This window comes from Phyllobates terribilis, unplaced genomic scaffold, assembly GCF_046119375.1.
Source record: "Phyllobates terribilis strain yellow unplaced genomic scaffold, ASM4611937v1 Scaffold_12__6_contigs__length_324123572, whole genome shotgun sequence".
NCBI lineage: Eukaryota > Metazoa > Chordata > Amphibia > Anura > Dendrobatidae > Phyllobates > Phyllobates terribilis.
In genome coordinates this window covers 206,258,286-206,283,460 of record NW_027362772.1, presented here as the reverse complement: position 1 = coordinate 206,283,460, position 25,175 = coordinate 206,258,286, and the positions used below count along the sequence as shown (strand labels likewise).

At 42.7% G+C, this 25,175-nt stretch overlaps 1 protein-coding gene across 2 annotated transcripts in view; it reads left to right on the top strand.

Moving 5' to 3' along the window:
- The window catches only part of MCAM (melanoma cell adhesion molecule), a 137,469-nt gene that overhangs the window by 55,890 nt on the left and 56,404 nt on the right, over window positions 1-25,175 (top strand). For both annotated transcript variants that reach the window (XM_073656631.1, XM_073656630.1), the window contains exons 2-3: window positions 10,550-10,674; window positions 22,679-22,886. In XM_073656631.1, the coding sequence (XP_073512732.1) occupies window positions 10,550-10,674; window positions 22,679-22,886 (333 nt within the window). The remainder of the gene's footprint in view (window positions 1-10,549; window positions 10,675-22,678; window positions 22,887-25,175) is intronic.

The following is a 25,175-nucleotide window of genomic DNA, read 5'->3' as shown; positions in this document are numbered from 1 at the left end:
TTACACCAGTTTTGTCAGCAGGAATGGGCCCGAATCCCGACCAACTATTGTGAGAAGCTTGTGGAAGGATATCCCAAACGTTTCACCCAAGTCATTCAGTTTAAGGGCAATGGTACCAAATACTCATGAGATGTATGTAAACTTTGGACTTTGCAGTAAGTAATAAAAATGCCTTAAAACATTCTCTTTCTCTCTCTCTTATTATTCTGGCATTTGGCAAATATTAAAAATTATGGTAATCCTAATAGACCTAAAATGGGAAAGGTTTATTCTGATTTCATGTCAGATATTGACAAAAACATGCATATGTGTCTTTTTATATAATGTATGTAAACTTCTGGTTTCAACTGTATGTACACACACATACACCATTCACTCGTACTTTCATATACATTATACATTGTTTTCAAATCTATTAGAATTCCTATGTCTATGCTCATTACCAGCTTCTATCCATTAGTTTAAACACAGGTCCTACCAACTTAGTCTAGGATCAGGAGCCATTGCCATTCCATACGCGCTTCTGGTTCCATGCATATACTGTACCTGAAGCCATATTCAAGAATCGAGAGGCAGCCAGTACAGAAGAATGAGCAAACAGCATAGAATGCCCATGGTTTTGTAATGAGACGTTCAGCAGGCATACATATATGTTTTTTCTAGGTGTTCCTACATCTATAATCTTTTAGGTTTTTTTTTATGTACTATCGAAATGTAGGCTCAACATGCAGCAATCAACTGTAAAATGGCAAATAGTTCCTTTTACCTGATCAATGCATGACAATATTATGAATTTCATATTATATATCAAGTTCTAACCCAGTGAGCAAAACTACAAAACGTTGTGCTAATTTGCTTACATAATTTACTGGACTTGTACATGGATACAGTATGTTGATTTTAACATAGTTGTAAGTAGTTGAACACCCAGGGGCGGACAAATCATTAGTGCAACGTGTGCAGCCGCATGGGGAACCAAGTGGTAAAGGGGCCTCTACCACCTCCAAAACAGGTGGAAAAGGGCATTATGATGAGTTATTGGACTGCAAAGGACCCGTGTATTGGTCTTGCACTGGGGCCTCTTCTGTTTTTCTCCACCGGTCTTGACAACCATATACTGTATATTTAGGACTTTTTCAACACAACTATTTCTGAAAATGTTTTAACCCCTGTAATTTTCTATTTCACCTTAGATATTGCTTCTTATTTTGCTACAATAACTACTTGTCTTTCTTCATACATTAGATGACTGCATTCCCACAAATGATAAATATGATGTTTTCTCTAGTTTCTTCCAAATTTTCCTTCACTTGACTTTGAGGCATAAAAGTAGGAAGCCTTGTGAAGGCCCTCTTGTATGAAGGAAAAATACATCTTGTTACTAAGCTTCTCAGCAGCTGGATTCTAGAGAGGCTACTGAATAAAAGACTAGTATTATCCAAAAATACTGGAAGGGGCAGAAATGAATGAGACAGATAGATGTCAGTGATAGTAAGGAAGACGGATGTATTCTGAAAGATCCAAACAATCAGACACTAAATTCAACTAAAAGATACACAAGAGTTAAGAAATAAAGGTGAGATGTGAATTTCATTACTGATAAGTAATTTCTTCTTTCCTCTTCATTGTAGAGATATGAGCTTGAAAAGTTTAGGTTATAATTTATGTTATAGTATAACTGGATATTACCAGAGATTTGTCTCTGGGGGTGTGTAGTTCTTCCCCTGCATGAAGTTGACCAATAAAAAGCAGACAGCGACATGCAGAGGAGAAATGAACACACCCTTTTCTCATCACTGATCTGGGCAGCTACTCTGTAAAATACAGCAGACATGAGTAATTTATCAGTATAAAAATCTCCAGATCATATCTCACGTGTAGGGGATGGATGAGAGCTGTCAGAGCTGTGAGATGTGATCTGTGAGTGTTTGTAAGGATACATAGCTCTGAAGCTGCTGTGTACAGATACAGCAGAGCAGAGTTATATATCATTAGGAAAACCTCCAGATCTCATCTCACAGTACTGTCAGCTCTTCCCATTCTGCCACACTGACTGCTGTGTGATGAGGTCTGGAAGTGATTGTATTGAAAAAAATTGTTCATCTCTGCTGTATCTCTACACAGTAGCTACAGAGATCAGTGAGGAGAAAATGGCGTATTCTTTTCTCCCCTGCGTGACGCTGTCTGCTTTTTATTGGTCAACTTCATGCAGGGGAAGAAGTACACACCCCCAGAGACAAATATCTGGTAACACACAGTTGAACTATAACATAAATTATAACCTAAACTTTACAATCTACTATCTCTGTAACGGAGAGGAAAAATTCAATAATAAAAACAGTTTTACTTTGCTTTGCTTCAGCCACTATTCCATCACGTGGCCAGTTTAACATGCCCAAACTGGTGAAAGGTCCTCTTTAACAGATTTCCATAAAGGATTGTAAGTTACTTAGTGAATTTTATTACATTCCACAGGAAAATAATGTAAAATCTGTGTGACAACAGTTTTATTGAGTAAGTACCATTGCACACACTGATCTTTTGTCTAATGTGAGTTGAATGATGATCTGAGATTGAGGGCAGTGAACAGTATGCAAAGTAGAAATTGTTGCAATAAGTAGTATGAAGAAGTTAATCCTTTCTGGAGACTGAATGCTGCTGTGCTGACTAACAAATAAAGCAGATGCCTAGAATATAATACTTTAATAACCTTACACTGGATACTATAGGGAACTGTTTAAATAAGCGCTTCTCATACTGAGAAGCCCCCCGAGCTACTGGGGAGACACAGCTGAAATGGCAATTTTTACAGAAGTGATTATAAATGACAGTCTTCTAATTACAGGAATCTCTGGTTTAGCAACACAGTTGGCTAATTGTGTGCTTAATTATATGTTATATAGTTAGAATTAAAGGAGGAAAAAAATATATACAGTATATATATATTTCGCCTCTTTTTTTCATTTGTGTCTTATTCTTGTATTAAATTTGTGCCTTATTTAAAGTCTATTTTACATGTGTTCGCTTATTGGGGGATTCCAGATGTTTTTGGTTCCTTCAATTGTGAATTTTTAAAAAGAAGCAAAAATTTTTGCTTAAATGTACTACAGTCTGCCTCCTGGAGTGATTTTATTTGCATCTGAAATTTTTATGCATATTTTTAAATATTTGAGCGGAAACTGCAACTTTTTGTGCTAAAAAGACTCAAAAAAGTTTAAAAGAGCAAAATAAAGATAATTTTTTACTTTGTTAAAAATTCATGAACAGCATGTGCCATTTTGAAGAATTTGGTGCCAAAATCATGAACGAATACCACAAGACAGAAACGTTGCATTTAGAGTTAAAGCACAGAATGACTGTTCACACCAAGTTCAGGCGCTCGGTACATCATGGCGGGGCCAAACATATAAGTGCTCCTTCCCACCTGCTTGTTTGCCCTCTGTCTCACCCCCCCCTCTTCTTTGATTGACACTTCTGGCTTCATGGAGCCAGAGAAGGGCAGAGATAGAGGGAAAACAAGCAGGTGGGAAGGAGCATTTATAGTTTAGCCACACCATGATGATTGGCCTTCTTTACACCCTTTTTATGACAAAAGTTTAGAGCAATGTGACGCATTTCAAGCCATGCCGTTTCTACCAAGTCACAACCCATTCATCTAAAAATTAAAGAATTGTACTGTACACTATTGATCATCCAAAAAATGGACTATGAAGTGAACTTACAATGCACCAAAGAAATAAATGAGAACTTCCAGCGTTCTTGTTGTGCACTCCTCGAATTCCTAATAACTTGTTAAATTGCACATCTTAATGGTCCTGGAAAGCTATAAGGCTTCATTCAAGGAAAATATCTTCTCAGGTTTTTTGTAGCAGTTCCGTCCTCTGCTACCCTGATCCCTTGCTTGCACATTATCCCCAAGGACTTTAATAATAGAGCCTTATACATCATGAATAGAAGGATCTGTCTGTATGAAGTGATGCAGTTTGGGGTTTTGTGTTTATTTAGTCAGCAGCATGTATGGCTTGTTGTATGACTGAGGTCTACATTTCTTTTAAACGTACATAAAGTTTCATTATCCTTTTTTTTATATCACATTATTATGGAGTACTATTTTGTGAGATATTCTGATGTTCTCTATGACGCATCTTGTCACAATAAGTAGTAGTGTTCTTTAATTATTTTTCATTTTGACTTTTTTTATTAAATTCACATGGTAATTCTACAGTGATTGAAAATGTAACTACACTTTTAAATAGATTTTCTGAGCGTAGGAAAAATCCACAAAGTTCCCCATAAATAGAAAAATGCTAAACTTTGGAAGATACTTGCATCACTTTAGTGTTATAATCATGATGTCATGATATGTCACCAGTTATAATCTCACATGATTGAGCCCTTACGCCCAATCACTGCCTTTGGCTGCGTGCCCACTATGCGTTTTTCAAGCGTTTTTGCCGCAGAATTTCCGCAGCGAAAACGCTTAAAAAATGCTTGGTAATACTTGCCCCATGGTCCCCAATGATAATCCGCATGTGCTGTGCACATGCTGCGGAAATTTCCGCTGTGGATTACCATTGTTGAAAAATCCGCAGTATGTCCATTTTTTTTTGCGGAAATGCGGCGTAATTGCCGCCATTGACTTGCATTGAATTGCATAATATCCGCATGACTACATGTGCACATGCGGATATTAAGCGATTCAATGTGCGGATAGTACCCGGGTCTGGAGAAGAGGAGACTCTCCTCCAGACCCTGGTACCATAGTACCTGTTAAAAAAAGAATTTAAAATAAAAAATAAGCATTATACTCACCTTCTGATGGCCCGTGGTCTTCTCTCCGGTGCGTCCTGGCTCCCTGGTGGCTCGTGATGGTGTAAAAGGACCTTCCATGATGTCATTTAGTCATGTGACAGGTCACGCGACCGCTAACGTCGGCGGTCGGTTGACCTGTCACATGACTAAATGACGTCAAGGAAGGTCCTTTTACAACACCGCGAGACGCCGGGGAGCCAGGACGCACCGGAGAGAAGACCGCGGGCCATTAGAAGGTGAGTATAATGTTTTTTTTTTATTTTTTAACATTTCTATTCTTTTTTTAACTATTAACTTGGTCACACTATATAAATCCATGCCGGTTGCATGGATTTATATAGTGTGACCAAGCTGTCAAGCACTTTTCCAAATGATGCTAAAATCGCTTGGAAAGCGCTTGACAACCCACATGCAAAAATACATGCAAAAACGCTTGACAAACGCTTCTACCTGGCAGGAAAAACGCATGTAAAATCTGCATGCATTTTTCCTGCCAGGGAGAAGCGGAAAGAATATGCAGCATTTCTGCATCGTGGGCACATAGCCTTTATCAATGAAAAGTCACTACCTTAACCCCTTAGACAATTTGTTATTTTTGCTCTTGTAAGGGGGGAACTGGTTGACACTTATATTCATGCCCCTAAACACCCTACACAGGGGTCCCTGGGTGAGTGTGTTTTGCTGTGACCACTGCACTTTTGTGATACAGTGTAAGGCAGCTCTCGCTAGCTACCACCTTACTGATGTACCCCAGCCTGGCTGACCCCAAATTCCTTCACACATGGGTGGACATATCATTGGTGCCCAAGAGGTAAGGGGGTCCATTTCTACCTCCAAAGCAGGTGCAGTTTTGCATTTTTAGGAGCTCTTGGACTGCAAAGGGCCTATATATTGTTCTTGCACATGGGCCCTTTTCTGCCCTTCATGGCTGATCTCCAGGTCCTGGCTAACACCACTGCTTCCTTTAGCTCTGCCAACTTATGTGCCCCAACTTGCCTGCTATGAGGAACTGCCGCCACTGCAGAATTCTTGCCGAACTTGCTCCCTTTTCTTGACTTTGCTCCCACACACACACACACCCAATGTGGATAGCAACAGGAACTTACACACAGGTCCCTATTACTCCTCTATAACTGTGGACTGACCCTACAGTTAACCCTGTCACCACTGATTAACAGGAACTGCAGCCTACAGGAGAATAAAACATGCAATAAAATACATGTTACATAAAATTAAAACACAGGGTTCTTCACAGGGGGTGCACAAGCTTCTCTCCACCTTTACACCCCCCTGCCTCTTTAATGATTGACGTCCGTGGCAATCTAGGATCTATAACAAAGGGGTTATTCTCCACGCTTTCATTTTTTCCTTCCCCTCTTCCAAGAGCCATAACTTTTTTTATTTTTCCATGGACATAGATGTACAAGGGCTTGTTTTTTGCAGGATATGTTGCAGTTTTGAATGGCACCATCTGTTTTACAATATAATTTTAAGAAAAATGGAAGAAATGGGGAAAAAATGCAATTCCAACATTTGTTATTTTTTTTTTTTATTTACGCCTAGAAAAATGATTTTCCATGTCACTCTGATTATAACAATACCAAAATCTGCATCTATTTTTTTCTATTTAAATAATGAAAAACATTTTGAATATTATAAAAATAAAAATTAGTTTTGTGTCCCCATTTTTTAAGACCCTTAACATTTTTATTTTTCTGCTGTTGGGACTGACTGAGGGCTTATTTTATATGCAGTGAGCCATTGTTTTTATTGATACCAGTCACATGCACATACAATGCTTTGATTGATTATTATTACCTATTTTTATGGAGACGAGATGACAAAAAAAAACTAAATGCTGTAAATGCTGCAGTCAGAAATTGACAGCAGCATTTAAATAGTTGAGCTGAGTTTCAGCAGAGGCTATTAGAGACTATATAGTATTGCCAATATCTGCCATGTGTAGAGGTAGCTCAGCTCCTGAGTCCTCTCCATACATGCGGACCATTTCCCAGGGCGTTAATTCAAGTCCTAATGCATAAAGGGGTTAAAAACATAAGAGCAGAGTGATGGTGATCCAGTGGCTAGCTGCAGGGTAAAAGAAAAAACAAAATTAGAAAGGTTATTATTTTTTTGCCTTTACCAGCTACAACTGAGGCTAACATTTTCTATGGTGTGATCAAGGTGTGACAATACTATTGTAGTTTGGACCCACCGATCTTTGTAGAACCTAATTCATTTACACACATTGAAAAGTTTTCGTACTTGAGTTGCCTCATTTGGAATTGCCACATTTTTTTGCCCTTCCAAAATATAATTTTCAGATTTTTAGATGAGATCAGCATTTGTATTTCGGATCTTTGTTTTCCTGTATGACCTGACTCCACTCAAGCTTACAAAGATATTCTCTTTATAGAGGGCAAGAGAGCATCCCCATACCAATTTGTCCAAATTGACATTGATTCATGAATATGATCGAAAACTGAGAATAGTTTTGGCACGTTGAATACCCCTGGGTAGACTTTAAACTATTTCTTGACATCTCAATGAACAAATAATGTTTTTTTAAAGTTTTCATCACTCATCAAAAGTTCTGGAGCTTCTGATAATTGTTACATTTATGTTCTAGTAGAAACTTGACTTCACTGTAATGGCTGGGTTTATTTTATATAGTGAGGTGTTGTAGATTCAATATGGCCATCATCAAGCCTTTATCTAATTGTTATCATTTCTTAGAGAGTTAATTGAAATCTTTTTGGTGGCAACTGGCATGGAGTTTTATATATGATTTAAGGGATTGTCTGCTCTTGATTCCTAGTGATCAGCAGTAATCTGTGGACGAGTCTTGGAATGTTTTTTATTTGTTAATTATTTTCTTTTGTCTTTTCTTATTTGAATATGGATGTACACTGATAAGCAGAAATAAAGAAGGAAAAAAATCACATTATAAAAAAAGACAGGTACAAATCAGATACCATGAATATAACAATCTTGTGCCTAAATCTCCACCACCATTCTTCATCCCCATGGTACATGAGAACTGAGACTTCTCTATATGTAAATTGCTGATGTCAGTTCAATCTACGCCAATCAACCTTTCTTTAAATTACGTTGCTAAATTTCCTCTCTCCCCACTTATGACAAGCATTGAAAAAATGTCTTCCGATTTGTTATTAAATTGCTTGCATACTGCTGCATAGACAGTTGGAACTGGCTGTGTTATACAGCTGACAACCGCCTGCAACTGCTGTAATCTGGAGTGACTCCAATCATGGCAGTTAAACCCCTTAGGTGCCTGGATAGCATCAGATTCTACCTCACTGGGTACCAACCAGGTGCGGACATACCATTGGTGCCACTTGTGTAGAAGCACAGGGGCCCAAGGGATGGAGGGGCCTACTTCCGCCTTCAAATCAGCAAACAGATTTTGTCACAGATACATAAAGGGGTAAATTATGTTGAGTCATTAAATTGCAAAGGAACCACATGCTATTCTTGCATAGGGACCCTCTTCTATCTGTTAGCACCAAATGTCTCTTTTCAATTTTTACCATGTTAGGGTGCAGAGGCTGTATAAATCGTACTAATAGCGGAACGCAGGGCACGGACTGGCCTGCGGCTCTCCTGACCCAAGCGCGAGAGCTTTATGTATTTCTATGCAGCTGTCATGCTTGGGTCTGGAGAGTCGCCAAACAGTCCAATTTCGGTCCGATTTATATAACCGTCTGAATGCGCCCTTACTGAAATGTTCCAGTACCCTGACTATTCAAGGAGGCATTTCAATACCCAATTCTTTCTAATCTCTTACTTACCCATTGTTAGAGCAGTTCTAACTCTGACTTTAAAATTCCTGGGGTTCCGTCGGCAATGGTGAGATTAAAAAAATACACAAGTTTGTGATTTCCAAAACTCTCCTAATAAATCTGAATCTGGAGTGTCCATTTAATTTATAGGCTTCATGCTTCTCATTCTCTGGACCCAATATTTCCTCCCTACTAACCAATATCCCACAATGTCTGTCCGCTATTTCATCCTCCTTCTCTGCTAGATTTCTAAAACTTAACATGGATAAAACAGAATTCATCTACTTTCCACCATCTCATTCACCCCCCCATCTGACCTTTCTCTCAACGTCAAAGGCTGTCCACTCTCCCCAGTCCCGCAAGCTCGCTGCCTTGGGGTAACCCTGGACTCTGATCTCTCCTTCAAACCACATATCCAAGTCCTTTCCACTTCCTGCCAACTCCAACTCAAAAACATCTCCCAGATACGCACATTCCTCAACCACGAATCTGCAAAAACACTAGTGCACTTCCTCATCATCTCCTGCCTCGACTACTGCAATCTCCTGCTCTGTGGACTCCCGCACCTCTCCAATCTATGCTAAATTCTGCTGCCCGACTAATCCACCTGTCCCCAGGCTATTCACCGACCTCTCCTCTCTGTCAATCCCACAATAGCATACAAGATTTCTTCCGTGTGTCCCCCCTACTCTGGAATTCTCTACCCCAACATATCAGACTCTCGCCTACTGTGCAATCCTTCAAAAGGAACCTGAAGACCCACCTCTTCCGTCAAGCATAGATCGGCAGTAACCATTGCTCCATCATACTGCTGCATTACTAGCTCTACCCTCACCTACTGTATCCTCACCCATCCCTTGTAGACTGAGCCCTTGCGGGCAGGGTCCTCGCTCCTCCTGTACCAGTCGCTGTCACGTTTGTTAAAGATCATTGTAATTGTTTTTGTATGTATACCCTTTTTTCACATGTAAAGCGCCCTGGAATAAATGGCACTATAATAATAATGAATATATGTATAATGTAATGCAGAATAAATAATTGCATAACAAGTCACTCCTTGTATCCACCCAATTTAGTCACATCCCTCAACAAGGCTTTCCTTCCATGTGTTCTCTGGAGAATTACCACACCTCATGAGATTTGGAAGGCCTGAGGACATTAACCCCTTCCCTACTCTAACTTTGACTAGGAAGACCATGTAGGTGTGTGGAAATTGGATGGCAAATGTTCCATTTTCCATTTATTACGCATTAAATCCAGAGAACGTACTGCTCTATACTACATAGATATTGTTCCATATTAGAAAATAATGTAATAATCTTTTACATTGAGGTCATCTGACAGGAAGGAGAGCTAAAGCAGATTTCAAAGTGTGAGAGGAAACGAAAGAACCTGAAGAAGACCCAATAAAGAAACAAACTCCATATACATGTTTGTAAGATTCTGGTTCTGGAAGGAAGCAGTGGTAACAATTAGAAATGAGCGAATCAATTTGTGGGACTCTTGTCCAGTGTCCAGGTCATTGGTACCTGGTGGCTAGATTGGAGGCCTGCAAATCGCTTACCTTCTGGCGTCTCTAATGCGGCTTTTGACTATCCACGGATGGTGCAACGCCATCTGTGCATCACGTCACATAGATAACGTTGCGCCAGCCCTGACAAATCTAATGCCAAACTGGGGACACTGGAAGGCAAGAGATTTGTGGGCCTCCCATCTAGCCACCAGATACCACTGGCCGGGACACTGGGCCGGAGTCCCGTGAATCGATCTGATCAAGTCTTGTTACTACTATATACTATACATAATAAGCTAATTCTCCTGTAGAAGATCTGAACTACAGGAAAGTATTGCAGCATTTGTGATAATCTTGCACATGCCATTTGTTTCCTGTTGATTCCTGCACATTTATTGCTTTTCTCTTGGTCTCCTTGCAGGGATACAGGGGCAGCATGATCATTTAACCACAGAAGTGAAGGTATTGTTGGGTCATAAAGTAAATCTTCCCTGTGAGGTGCACAGCCATGATGATTCCAGAGATTCAACACTGCAATGGCTGTATGTAAGTAAAAATAAAGAAGTACCACCATTGTAATAATGCCCATCTGGTGCATGTGCGCCATCTCTAATATATGCACTTATGTGCCTGGAAGATTGCCCATCAGGGTTGTTTAAAGTGAGACAAAGGAATCTGTCACAATTTCTATAAAGTCTTAAATAGGCTCATTAATGTTGATTGACAGCGGCTTCCAGGTCCATTCAAGACACTTTTTAAAAAGGCAGTTCTAAAATCACTGGTCCACTAAATGTTTTATGGACATCATCTAGCCATCCTTGTAAAGGATACACTTGTAAACCTTACAGCCGTGTAGTGGATAATAGTATATTGCCCCCATTGAAATACCCTGAGGAACTGAATAGCATCTTAATGGGGTTGTCCGGTCTAAAGCTACAAGTCTGCAATCACTCTATATGACTGCAGATTTGTGAATCCTCACATCACGCGCACTGCACGCTATGAGGATTCTCATGTGCCAGGAGCGGGCGGTCATGTGACCACAAGTATGCGATATGCCCATACACATTCTCCCGGCCACAATCAGACTACATGGGTCAATGCTAGTGTAGTGTTGTGTAATTCACAAATCTGCAGTCATATAGAGTGATTGCAGACTTGTAGCTTTAGACCGGACAGCCCCGTTAAGGACAATATTACATTAATTCTGACCTTTAGAAATAGAGAGAAATACGATAACCTCATACAGAATGCCCACTCTTATAGAGCGAATTCAGACATCCAGAAATCATGGTTGATGTTATGGACTATGATGTATGGACTGGCCTCAGGTCCTCCGTCCTTAACTCAGCAGTAGTGTTGAGCCACCCCCGTAGTGTTCGAGTTCGGTTCGGTTCGTCGAACACCCGTGTGTTCGCCGAACTGTTCGTCGAACTGTTCGTCGAACACCTTCGAACACCGTTAAAACCAATGGCAGGCAAACAAAAACACATAGAAACACATAGAAAACACCTTCAAAGGTGTCCAAAAGCTGACAAACTGCTCAGAAGACACAACTAACACATGGAAAAGTGACAAGTACATATAGTCATGCGAAAAGAAAAGAGGTGGAGGAGTAAAAGGAGGGGGAGACACAGATATAGGCATGTCATGCCCTTCTAAAATCCAAAAAGTGAGAAGCCGACACGGCCAGTCCGCTCCTGCCCGTGCCACCTCTGTGTCGCCGGGTTTGTGCCAGAGCCGCGGTGAACCCTGATGGCCAGCCCCCCTCTCCCAATACTGGTGCCTGTCACTGCTACTAGGCACAAAGTATTTCCTGGGCTAGATGCAGTTAAAAATTTGTAATTAGATACTCTCGTTGGATGCTGAGAAAGCATTCCATAGAGTCTCCTGGCACGCCATATATGATTCTCTTAAAAAGCTTGGGGTAGGGGTCTAGGGGACCCTTTTATAGCCAAAATCACGGCCCTGTATCGCAATACGTCACCTAGGCTGAAGATAAATGGAACTGTAGCACCCTGAGGGCTCGGTTGCTACAGACGTATTGCACCTCACCCAGAGGTGTGATATCTCACTCTCAGGTAAGGATGGAGTGTGGATCAGGACCCGACACCTGCATGCATTACACCACATTGCCGTGGGGCAGGGCGACCAATATGCCCCTGAGATGGGCACGACAGTCCCTGTCCCTGGCTGGAGTGGGGGGAGGGAACACTGAGGAAGGGGAACCCTGTAGTGCAGGAGCAGGGAGGAAGCAGTTCCTGGGTGCATTGAGAAGGGAGTATAAAAGGTGGGCACCATCTTAGTTCAGTGCAGAGAAGTCTGAGCAGAAGTGGCAGGGAGCAGGGGCTCTGCATGAGCTCTGCTCCGGAGGCGGGCCTAGTAACAGAGGCCCAGGCCTGGAAGAGGGAGAAGGAAGGAAGAGGAGCGGAGAAGGCTCCAGGAACGAGGAATGAAGGGATCCCAGGGGTGCGGACGGGCGAGTCGCCACCGCACGCCCGAATCCACCTGCGTGGAGGGGTCAGGCCAAAGGGGGAGACCGGTCCCCGAACTAGTGGAGGCAGGAAACGACCCTCAGCTAGAAACCGGAGGCTCTGACATTTTATGTGGCGCAGCCCCTCGCTACACCCGCTAGGAAGGCACCACATAGGGTCAGGGAAACTGGCGCCAAGTTTACCAAGAGGAGGCCCGAGGCAGCCGGACAGAAGTGTTGGTAAGAAAGGCCAGACAAAGGACACACAAAGGGGGTCCTGTGAAGTGCTCCAAAGTTATCTGGGAGTTGTCTGAGCCCCTCACCTGGTGAGCACAGTACGACGTGGGCAGCCGTTACCTGCAGACGTGGTCTGGATAATAAGAACTGTGAGTAAAGGCCCTGGACTGCATCACTGACTCCGTGTCATTACTGCTGCTGCCCTGCACCATCACCCCCATCCTCCGCATACACTGCCCTGAGGCTATACTCCTCCCGTGGGGAGTTATGCTACACTCTGCTGCACCCACAACACCAGCCTTAGCGGTCTGCCCTGTAGCGGCGGTTCACTCTGACCGCAATCCACGGGTGGCGTAGTCGGACATTTAAACATCAAAACCACATAAATAGTTCCGCCACTGGTTTGACCGCCCTGAGCCACGGAACCGGGTCGCCGCCACGAAGACTACAACCACCAGCATCCACCAAAAAGGGTCCGGCTCCGGGTGTCCCAAGGCCCAGGGGGTGCGTCAGAACATTTTCATCACCTTTCACAATCACCAATGGGACAAGGCAGGGATGTCCTCTGTCCCCTCTCTTATACATCCTAGTGACGGAGCACCTGCTCTCATCAATTCGCCATAACCCCAATATTAGGTGGATTGAGGTGGGAGGCACCGAGTACAAGTGCTCTCTATTTGCTGATGATGTCCTAGTATATATCACTCAATCACATATATCCATCCATGCTGTTATGGCTGAAATAGATCACTTTGTTACATGGTCAAATTTTAAAATCAATGCAGCGAAGTCTGAGGCCCTCGATGTCTCCCTCCCCAAATCCATATAGGATTCCATCCAGTCCAACTTTCCCTTTGCCTGGCCCTCACAGGGTATCAAATACTTAGGAATTCCTATTCATAGAGACCTCTCCCATCTATGTTATCTTAATTTTGGGCCCTTTATTGAACAATTCCATACAGACCACGGTTGGCAAGTTAGAACTGTAAGATTCACTACGTGAACCGCTGGTGTTTTGTGGAAAAGCACATGTACACCGCGTTCCAAATTATTATGCAAAAAGTGTTTAGGAGTGATAAGGGAAGAATTTGTTTGTTTGTCAGTTAAACTCATTGATGGTGATGTGTGTCAGGGCTCTTTATATCACTGTAAGCAATTGCAGACACCTGTGCTAATTAGTTTGGCAGGTGTGTCCAATGAAAGGCAAGACTACTTAAGAAGGCTGTCTCACATTATTAAGCAGCCTACATTTTCTGCCAAAATGGGAAAGAAAAAGGATGTGTCGGCTGCTGAGAAGCAACAAATTGTGGAGTGTTTAGGTCAAGGCATGACTACAATCAACATTGTGCGATGATCAGGATGAAGTGTCTTGGCAATCAAGAAGTATGTAGCTGATTCACAGTACACACGTGTGCGTGCTGATAAGGGCAAATTGAGGACTCTTTCCTACAGGCAATTACGTCAGGTTGAAAGAGCAGCGGCAAAAAAGCCTTGTCATAGCAGCAGACAAGTTTTTGAAGCTGCTTGTGCCTCCAACGTCCCCCGAACAACAAGATGCAGGGTCCTTCAGAGGTTTGCAGCTGTGCATACGCCATCCTGTCGACCTCCTCTATCCACTTCACACAAGCAGAAACGGCTCCAGTGGGCCAAACATTACATGAAGACTGATTTCAAAACTGTTTTGTTCACGGATGAGTGCCGTGCAGCGCTCGATGGTCCAGATGGATGGAGTGGAGGATGGCTGGTTGATGGACACCCCACGCAAACACGGCTACAGCGCCAACAAGGAGGAGGTGGAGTAATGTTTTGGGCTGGAATCATGGGGAGAGAGATTGTCGGCCCCTTTAGGATCCCTGAAGGCGCTAAAGATGAACTCCATAATGTATGTGGATTTTCTCAAACAGCACTTCCTGCCATGGTTCAAGAAGAAGAACCGTGTATTTCACAGCAAGATCATTTTTATGCATGATAATGCACCATCTCATGCTGCACATAAAACATCTGCATCTCTGGCTGATATGGGCATAAAAGGGGACAAACTTATGGTGTGACCCCCATGCTCCCCTGACCTCTACCCAATTCAGAACCTCTGGAGCATCATTAAAAGGAGTGTCTATGATGGCGGGAGGCAGTTCACATCTAAGCAACAGCTCTGGGAGGGTATTCTGTCCTCATGCAAAACAATTGAAGCAGAAACCATCCAAAACCTGACAAATTCAATGGACGAGAGAGTTCAGAAGCTCCTTTCGAACAAGGGGTCCTATGTGAAAATGTAACATCACCTAGAATAAAGTTTTGAGTTGAAAACTGTTTGATTTCAGTTTCTAACAACCTGCTAATGCTTATAATTTCAAAAATGACCATTTTTTTGGTCTTTATTAAAATGAAAAGGTTGATCGAAAAGTTTGGGGGATCTAAGAGTGTGGCAACCCAGTAGTCATGATTACTTCGAATTCTGACAATATGAGGGTCATGCTGCAGGTAGTGCAGCAAGAAGGCACTTATGTGTCTTGCGCATCTCGGAGCCCCAAAATTATTTTCCGGGCTAGATGCAGCTAAAAATTATTTTTAATTTTAAATCTGGTGGAGCTTATTATAGATGGCCTAATAGGATCAGTGCTGCACACTGCTACAAAGCCCAAATTATTTTCCAGTCAAGATACAGATAAACATGATTAGTAATTTGAAAGCTTAAAACGTTTGGTAGGGTGATTTTAACCAATCATCAAGCTTTTACTCTCCCCAGGATGACACAGGGGTAGAAAAGTCGTTTCGGATCCATGATTTGTTCATCTTTATGAACGTGAGTCTGTCTACATTATCAGTGGAGAGCCGCGTGCGCTTATCTGTCAGCACACCACCAGCAGCGCTGAACACACGTTCAGACAGAACGCTGGCTGCGGGGCATGACAAGATCTCCAAGGCGTAAGTGGCTAGCTCCGGCCATTTATCCAGATTGGAAGCCCAAAAAGAGCAAGGGTCCAGTGACACAGTCGTGGCTTCAATGTTTACTTGGAGATACTCCTGTACCATCATCTCTAGGCGTTGACTATGTGTCAGACTTCTTGTCTCCTGTGGCCTTGCAAAGGATGGGCTAAAAAAGTGGTGAAATGATTCCACAAAATTGATGTTACCAGCAGATACTGTGGTTCTGTTACGGTTTGAGTGCTGAACACTTGACGGTCCCACGGTTGGCAAGTTGGAACTGTGAGATTCACTACGTGCACCACTGGTATTTTGTGGAAAAGCACATGTAAGATTCTGCAACAGTCTCTGCTGATACTCCTGCATGCGTGCATCCCTTTCTATGGCAGGAATAATTTCTGCAAATTTACTTTTGTACCGGGGATCTAACAGTGTGGCAACCCAGTAGTCAGGATTATTTCTAATTCTCACAATTCGAGGGTCATGTTGCAGGTAGTGCAGCAAGAAGGCACTCGTGTGTTGCGCATCCAGGAGCACCAAGTCCCTGTTGTGTTGGTGGCGAGGTAACAATCATGCTTCCTTCCTCTGTCCTCTCCCCCCAACCTCGCACAACAGAAATGTGATCAAGGTCTCCCTCATCTGATGAGTCTTCCATCAGTTCATCCTCCACTTCTTCCTGGGCTCCTGCACCTTCCTCACTAGTTTGGCTGCTACCATGCGCCCTGGTAAAACCATCTCCCCCACCCTCACATGCCTGCCGCCTTGGTGCTGCCGACCTTCTGGACCTTGCAGATGTTAGCCCTTCCGCATACAACTCCTCCTCCTCTACTTCCTCCACCTCCTCTTGTGCCACCACCTGACTCCGAATTCTGTTTAACATGTGCTCCAGCATGTAAATCACCGGAATAGTCATGCTGATAATGGCATCGTCAGCACTAAACATCTTCGTCGCCATTTCAAAACTGTGCAGAAGGGTGCATAGGTCCCTGATCTGAGACCACTCCTCCAGCGTGATTTGCCCCACCTCTGAATCTCGTTGGCCCAGGCTATACGTCAGAACGTATTGCACCAGGGCTTGTCGGTGCTGCCACAGTCGCTGCAACATGTGCAGAGTTGAATTCCACCGGGTAGGCACATCGCATTTTAGCCGGTGAAGTGGCAGGCCCAACGACTTCTGTAGAGATGTAAGTCGCTGAGCTGCGGGATGCGAACGGCGGAAGTGAGCACACAGCGACCGTGCCCTCTGCAGAAGGCCATCTAGTCTGGGATAGTGGGCTAAAATTTGCTGGACAACCAGGTTCAACACGTGAGCCATACAAGGCACGTGTGTGACATTGCCCCGGCGAAGGGCCGCACCCAGGTTTGCAGCATTGTCGCACACGGCCTTCCCTGGTTTCAGGTCCAGTGGAGACAACCATTCATGAAATTGGTTCTCCAGAGCTGACCACAACTCCTCAGCTGTGTGACTCACATTTCCCAGACATTTCAATGTAAAAACCGCCTGATGACGTTGAGCCCTACTGCCAGCATAGTAAGGAGGTGTGCAGGATCCCTTCTGCGCAGTTAGAAAGCTTGTGGCATGACCAGACAGGCTTTGGGTGCAGGTGGAAGACCGAGAGGAGGTTGAGGAGGCAGAAGCAGTGGAGGAACTTTGACATAAAGAGGATTGACGCACAACTCGTGGGGACGGCAAGACTTGGACAGCAGCCCCTTGTCCTGCTGTCACCATAGTTACCCAGTGCCCAGTCAGCGACATGTAACGCCCCTGTCCATGCCTACTCGTCCAAGTGTCTGTGGTGAAATGCACCCTGTCACACACAGAGTTTCTCAAAGAAGCGGTGATGTTGTGTGCGACATGCTGGTGGAGCGCAGGCACACCTTTCTTTGAGAAGTAGTGCCGACTGGGCATCTGGTACTGGGGCACTGCGACGGACATAAGGTCTCGAAAATCCTCTGTGTCCACCAGGCGGAAAGGCAGCATTTCTGTAGCCAAGAGCTTGCAGATGGTGAAATTCAACCTCTTAGCTTTCTCATGGCTAGGAGGAAATGGTCTTTTACTTGTCCACATCTGAGGGACCGAAGGCTGGCTATTGTGCTTAGACGGGGTTGATAAGGGTGTCCCCGGCAAACTGCCGGTCTGTGAGGAAGATGCAGGCGGACATGTTAGGTTGCCTTGATCCAAAGGTGGTGCTATCGATGTCGGACAGCGCTCAACACCAGCTGGTGTTACCACCTCCAAAGAAAATGATGACCTGCCAATCACGCTGGCTGTTGCGGGTAAAGAGGTGGCAGGTCTGCGCCCCAAAACAGGTGTGACTGCTGTCCCCCCCAGTCACAGAGGATGAAGAGGCCGCGGATGCACAAGATATGGCAGACGGTGGTTGGCCCGGCCGGCTAGGCCGCATTGTAGCACACTGAGCTTCCCACTGCAACTTATGCTTCATGTCCATGTGCCGGTTCATGCATGAAGTACTCAAACTATGTATTTTTTGCCTCTACTTAGCTTTTGCTGACAAATGTTACAGATAACACGAGTTGGGTCATCTTTATCGATCTGAAAAAATGCCCAGGCTATGCAAGGCTTAGCACCCATGCGACCTGAAGAGCCACCACGACTTGTGGTGAGAGGCAGAGTTGTGTTTGAGGATGCAGTTGTTGACGTGCTTCCAGTACTACGTCTCTGTCCAGGAAGGCGCAACCTGACCTCGTCGTCACTAGCATCTTCCTCCACCTCCTCTGCTGACCTCATCTCTTGGCTGACTGTGGGTTGACAGTAAGTGGGATCTCCGACCTCATCATCATCACCCTGTGCGTTATCACACCCGTCGTCCTCAGAGCCAACCTGTTCCTGCCCTGACAAAAAACTAAAGTTGTTGCTCCAATCAGGTATTTGAGTCTTATCATCGTCTTCCTCATTGTCTCCACCAACAGGAGTTACAGTTTGGGAATGAGGGTCTACATTATGGTCAGAACCTTCTGCGTCTGGTCCTGGATCCGACTCATAAAGATTCTGGGCATCAGTGCAGATCATTTCCTCGTCTGGATTCACAGAAGCGCTGGAGTCGACCTCTGATTCCCAGGCTATAGTATGAGTAAACAGCTCTGCAGACTCAACCATCTGTTCTACCTCATACTCAGACGGGCAGCTGGAGATTTGGGAGCTGTGAGGAAGCAAGTGCGATTTGGGTGACACCTTTGAGGACTGGAGTATTTGTGATGTTGAAGTTGATGTGGAGGAGAGCCCACTTAAAGGAGCACTTGATATCCGTTGAAGCACCTGCTGTTTTTGTGCCTCATCTGGAATTTGTAGCGATTGGCGTGGCCGTAAGAAAGGGATCTTATCACATTGTCCGCTAAAAGAAGTAGACATTTTAGTTTGGCTGGAAGATGGTCTTTCTTCTGCAGATGTTACTGTTGCTTTAACACCTACCCCACGGACACAACCTTTTTTCCCCTTCCCAACACGCCTATTCCCCTTTCCACCAGCAGCAGGCCTTTTTCCACTCATTTTGTGGTTAACTAATTCACAACTCTGGAGTTGTTTGCACAAAAAAACAATGGATGGTAACCGAGTAGAGCTGAGTGGCCAAACTGTGGTATTAGGCCAAAACTATTGGCTGGGTTAGATGCAGAAAAAAATTATTTTGAATTTGCAACCTGATGGAGGTCAGTATAGATGGACTAATAGAGAAAGTCCGACACACTACTAGAAGGCCAAATATTTTTTCAGAGCTAGATGCAGAAAAAAATTATATTCAGTTTGCAACCTGATGGAGGTCAGTTTATTTGGATTAATAGAACAAGACCCACACACAGCTAGAAGCCCAATATTTTTTCAGAGGTAGATGCAGAAAAAAATATATTCAGTTTGCAACCTGATGGAGGTCAGTATAGATGGACTAATAGAACAAGTCCCACACACTGCTAGAAGCCCAAATATTTTTTCAGAGGTACTGTAGATGCAGATAAAAATTAGTTTTAATTTGCAACCTGATGGAGGTCAGTATAGATGGACTAATAGAGAAAGTCCGACACACTACTAGAAGGCCAAATATTTTTTCAGAGCTAGATGCAGAAAAAAATTATATTCAGTTTGCAACCTGATGGAGGTCAGTATAGATGGACTAATAGAGAAAGTCCGACACACTACTAGAAGGCCAAATATTTTTTCAGAGGTAGATGCAGAAAAAAATATATTCAGTTTGCAACCTGATGGAGGTCAGTATAGATGGATTAATAGAACAAGACCCACACACAGCTAGAAGCCCAATATTTTTTCAGAGGTAGATGCAGAAAAAAATATATTCAGTTTGCAACCTGATGGAGGTCAGTATAGATGGACTAATAGAACAAGTCCCACACACTGCTAGAAGCCCAAATATTTTTTCAGAGGTACTGTAGATGCAGATAAAAATTAGTTTTAATTTGCAACCTGATGGAGGTCAGTATAGATGGACTAATAGAGAAAGTCCGACACACTACTAGAAGGCCAAATATTTTATCAGAGGTAGATGCAGAAAAAAATATATTCAGTTTGCAACCTGATGGAGGTCAGTATAGATGGATTAATAGAACAAGACCCACACACAGCTAGAAGCCCAATATTTTTTCAGAGGTAGATGCAGAAAAAAATATATTCAGTTTGCAACCTGATGGAGGTCAGTATAGATGGACTAATAGAACAAGTCCCACACACTGCTAGAAGCCCAAATATTTTTTCAGAGGTACTGTAGATGCAGATAAAAATTAGTTTTAATTTGCAACCTGATGGAGGTCAGTATAGATGGACTAATAGAATGATGCTATGCCCAAAAGATTTTACTTCACTAGGTGCAGTAAAAAAATTGGTATTCTATACACAGGTGGTATATCTTGCAACACAGATAGGCTACTCCACTGACTAACACACTCTGCAATAGGCCAAAAAGGATTAGCTTTGCTAGATTCAGCCAAATGCTGTGAAAAAAACTTGCACAGCACTGGCACAGACCTGCCTGGCAAAAACTGATAGGAACTCATGTAACCTAGTCCTGAAAAGGACTGCAATTACAATTAGTCTTTACTCCCACAACCGATCTATTTAAGAGCACAGACCTCCCTGATAAAAGTCGTAGGAAATGCTGTAACCTAGTCCTTAAAAGGACTGCAATCACAACTATTCCCTACTCCCAAGCTATCTGTATATTTGTGCGAAAATTGGCTTGAAATTAACAAGGTATAGCGCACACAGCAACAGCGGTGCCGTCTAACACGCAGCTGCAGCAGTGAGAAAATGGTGGCGACGGGGAAAATGGCTTGGTCTTATAGGGCAAGGACATGTGACATACACTGCCAATGACACATGCCCTTGCTTGTGTGAAAAAAAGCACTTCGCTCCATGTGTGCGCTGCTGATAGGCTGACAGATTGCACCTCCCCACTGTAAATGCGGGAAAGAGAAAAAAAAAATGGAGATCTTCATTGTTCCTGCAGAGATCCATCCCCTGCCCCTCCCCCCACCCCGCTGTACACTCAAACTGCGTATTAACATTAATTTTCATCATTACTGAGAAAAAATCCAGTTATGATTTTGGTGCACGAACAGTTATCGAACATAACCTCGAACAGCCGAATTTTTCTCAAATTGTTCGTGTTCGCCGAACGGCTCGAACACCGCCCAAAATAGCTCGAATTTGAGATTGGCGAACAGTTCGAGTAGAACAACGCTCATCTCTACTCAGCAGCCTCAAATATGCCTATGAGGCCCATAGAGTACAGACTGTGATGTACAGACTGGCCATGGGTCTTGTGACCTGAACTCAAGAGCCTCATACAGTATATATGGCTCGTTGAGTTCGGGTCATGAGATCCACGGCCAGTCCGTACATCGTAGTCCGTAACACTGAATTCGGCCTTAAGCAAAAAGGACTAAACATAACTGCATATTCCATGGACTCCAGTCTCCAAAGATTTGGAGATACAAATGTATAGTCAGCATACTTGTTGCCTTCCTTGGAAATAACAGAGACATCATTGCTGACTTCTGTTTGCCAAGTTCAGAAAGACAGAACTTTTTATGTTTTCATCAGTGGACATATGTGAGGGTTTTACTTTTTTTGTCAAGCTATAGTTTTTATTGACACCATTTTGGGGAAAAATATATCTACCCCAAAATGCTCATTTTTATTCCATATTTGGGGGTGATGAGAATATAGGTGACTAAAACAGCAATTATGGCATTTTTTTTATTGTGTTTACCATGTAGGGAAATAGAAAGGTAATAGCTTGGCCTTTTATTATTATTATTATTATTATTATTTTTAGTCCTGGGAGATGATCTGACAAGTCTCACATTTGTTAGAAAGGGATTAAAGGGGTTGTCCAGTCCATATTGATAAGTCTGCTGTCACTCTGTGTGCCTGTAGACTTATGAATCCCCCCAGTGCAGGCACTGTGCGCTGCGGGGATTCGCCGGTATCAGACCTGAGACTGGAGACTATGTATACGTTATACATACCTCCGGCCAGTGGGGGTGGCCTCATTCTTCAAACACTTGTATGGAGCGAGACCGCACCTTCTAGACGCTAGATGGATTCTACCTGGAGTCTGCCTAAAAGGAAAGCACTGCAAAACCACTGCAATACGTGAACATATTGCACAGCAATGTCAGAGCGATGATTACAGAGTAAATCATAGACAAAATTACACCGGAAAACAGCAAAGAAAAAAATCATGGTTTTTGAACTAATCAAAAAACTCAGTGTGAACATGAGCTAGCAGTATCTATATCAGGTGCCAAGTTTTATTTATTTTTTATTAAGAAAAAACTTCAAAGAAGTACTTTTAGTTACCAGTAAAAGTAATTGCAACCAATCTACACACGTGCACTGTGAGATAAGATGCCGTTAGTTAATTGCTGCTTTTGTCTTTTTGATAGGAGAAAGATGGAAATCACATGATTTCTACCACTGGGCCAAAAGGAACGTCCATAGAGGAAACAGACATGAAAAGTCGTGTCAGCGTGAACAAGAATATGCAGCTTGTGATTGAAAGCATACAATTACTGGACGAAAAGCTATTTATATGTCGGGTTGAGGACCAAAATGGCGTAGTCAAAGAAAGCAAAGTGCATCTCAAAGTCTACAGTGAGTACAGAAAAGCATTGTAATGGAAGCGGCTCTCCACACCTCCGCACTGACGAGTGATTCCACCTATACCATCCCTTAGAAGAGTCATTATTCGGCTGCATTCACACATCCATATGAGACATCCTGCTGCTGTCCATAAAAATCCCATCTATCAAAATACACAATTAATGTCCCCAATCAGTAAACTTTGTTTAGAGATAAAAATGAAAACCGCCAAAACTGAATTTTTTTGGTAGCTGCAACGCTGCACAAAAATGCAGTAATAAGTGATCAAAATGACTTATCTATCCCAAAATGTTATCAATAAAAACAGTCTCTCCTCTCAAAAAACAAGACCTTATACAGCCCCACTGACCAAAAAAATAAAGATGTTACAGGTCTCAGAAAATAGTGTAATCAAATTTTTTACTTATATACTGTATATACAGTTATATGAAAAAGTTTGGGCACCCCTATTAATCTTAAGCTTAATGTTTTATAAAAATTGGTGTTTTTGCAACAGCTATTTCAGTTTGATATATGTAATAACTGTTGGACACAGTAATGTTTCTGCCTTGAAATGAGGTTTATTGTACTAACAGAAAATGTGCAATCTGCATTCAAACAAAATTTGACAGGTGCATAAGTATGGGCACCCTTATCATTTTCTTGTTTTAAATACTCCTACCTACTTTTTACTAACTTACTAAAGTACTTTTTTTGGTTTTGTAACCTCATTGAGCTTTGAACTTCATAGCCAGGTGTATGCAATCATGAGAAAAGCTACTTAAAGTGGCCACTTGCAAGTTGTTCTCCTGTTTGAATCTCCTCTGAAGAGTGGCATCATGGGCTCCTCAAAACAACTGTCAAATGATCTGAAAACAAAGATTATTCAACATAGCTGTTCAGGGGAAGGATACAAAAAGCTGTCTCTGAGATTCAACCTGTCAGTTTCCACTGTGAGAAACATAGTAAGTAAATGGAAGAACACAGGGACAGTTCTTGTTAAGGCCAGAAGTGGCAGGCCAAGAAAAACATCAGAAAGGCAGAGAAGAAGAATGGTGAGATCAGTCAAGGACAATCCTCAGACCACCTCCAGAGAGCTGCAGCATCAACTTGCTGCAGATGGTGTCACTGTGCATCGGTCAACTATACAACGCACTTTGCACAAGGAGAAGCTGCATGGGAGAGTGATGCGAAAGAAGTCATTTCTGCAAGCACACCACAAACAGAGTCGGCTGAGGTATGCAAAAGCACATTTGGAGAAGCCAATTTCTTTTTGGAAGAAGGTCCTGTGGACTGATGAAACCAAGATTGAGTTGTTTGGTCATACAAAAAGGCGTTATGCATGGCGGCAAAAAAACACAGCATTCCAAGAAAAACACTTGCTACCCACAGTAAAATTTAGTGGAGGTTCCATCATGCTTTGGGGCTGTGTGGGCAATGCCGGCACCGGGAATCTTGTTAAAATGAGGGACGCATGGATTCCACTCAGTATCAGCAGATTCTTGACAATAATGTTCAAGAATCAGTGATAAAGTTGAAGTTACGCAGGGGATGGATCTTTCAGCAAGACAATGATCCAAAACACCGCTCCAAATCTACTCAGGCATTCATGCAGAGGAACAATTACAATGTTCTGGAATGGCCATCCCAGTCCCCAGACCTGAATATCATTGAACATCTGTGGGATCATTTGAAGAGGGTTGTCCATGCTCGGCGACCATCAAACTTAACTGAACTGGAATTGTTTTGTAAAGAGGAATTGTCAAAAATACCTTCATCCAGGATCCAGGAACTCATTAAAAGCTACAGGAAGCGACTAGAGGCTGTTATTTTAGCAAAAGGAGGATCTACTAAATATTAATGTCACTTTTCTGGTGAGGTGCCCATACTTATGCACCTGTCAAATTTTGTTTGAATGCAGATTGCACATTTTCTGTTGGTACAATAAACCTCATTTCAAGGCAAAAACATTACTGTGTCCAACAGTTATTACATATATCAAACTGAAATAGCTGTTGCAAAATATATATATATTTTTTTAAATTCCATGTTTTTTTTTCATCACTAAAATAATAAAAAAAAATGGATTAGTGTGGTATCGCTGTATTTGGAAAAATCATGATGCCAGGTCACTTTTACCACACAATGTACACCGTAAAAACAATTCTCAAAAGACAATGTCGAAATTGAATTTTTTCACAATTTTATCGTACTTGGAATTTTTTACTTGTTTTCTAGTACACTATGTGGTAAAATGAATGGTGTCTTTCAAAAGTACAACTCGTCCCGCAAAATACACGA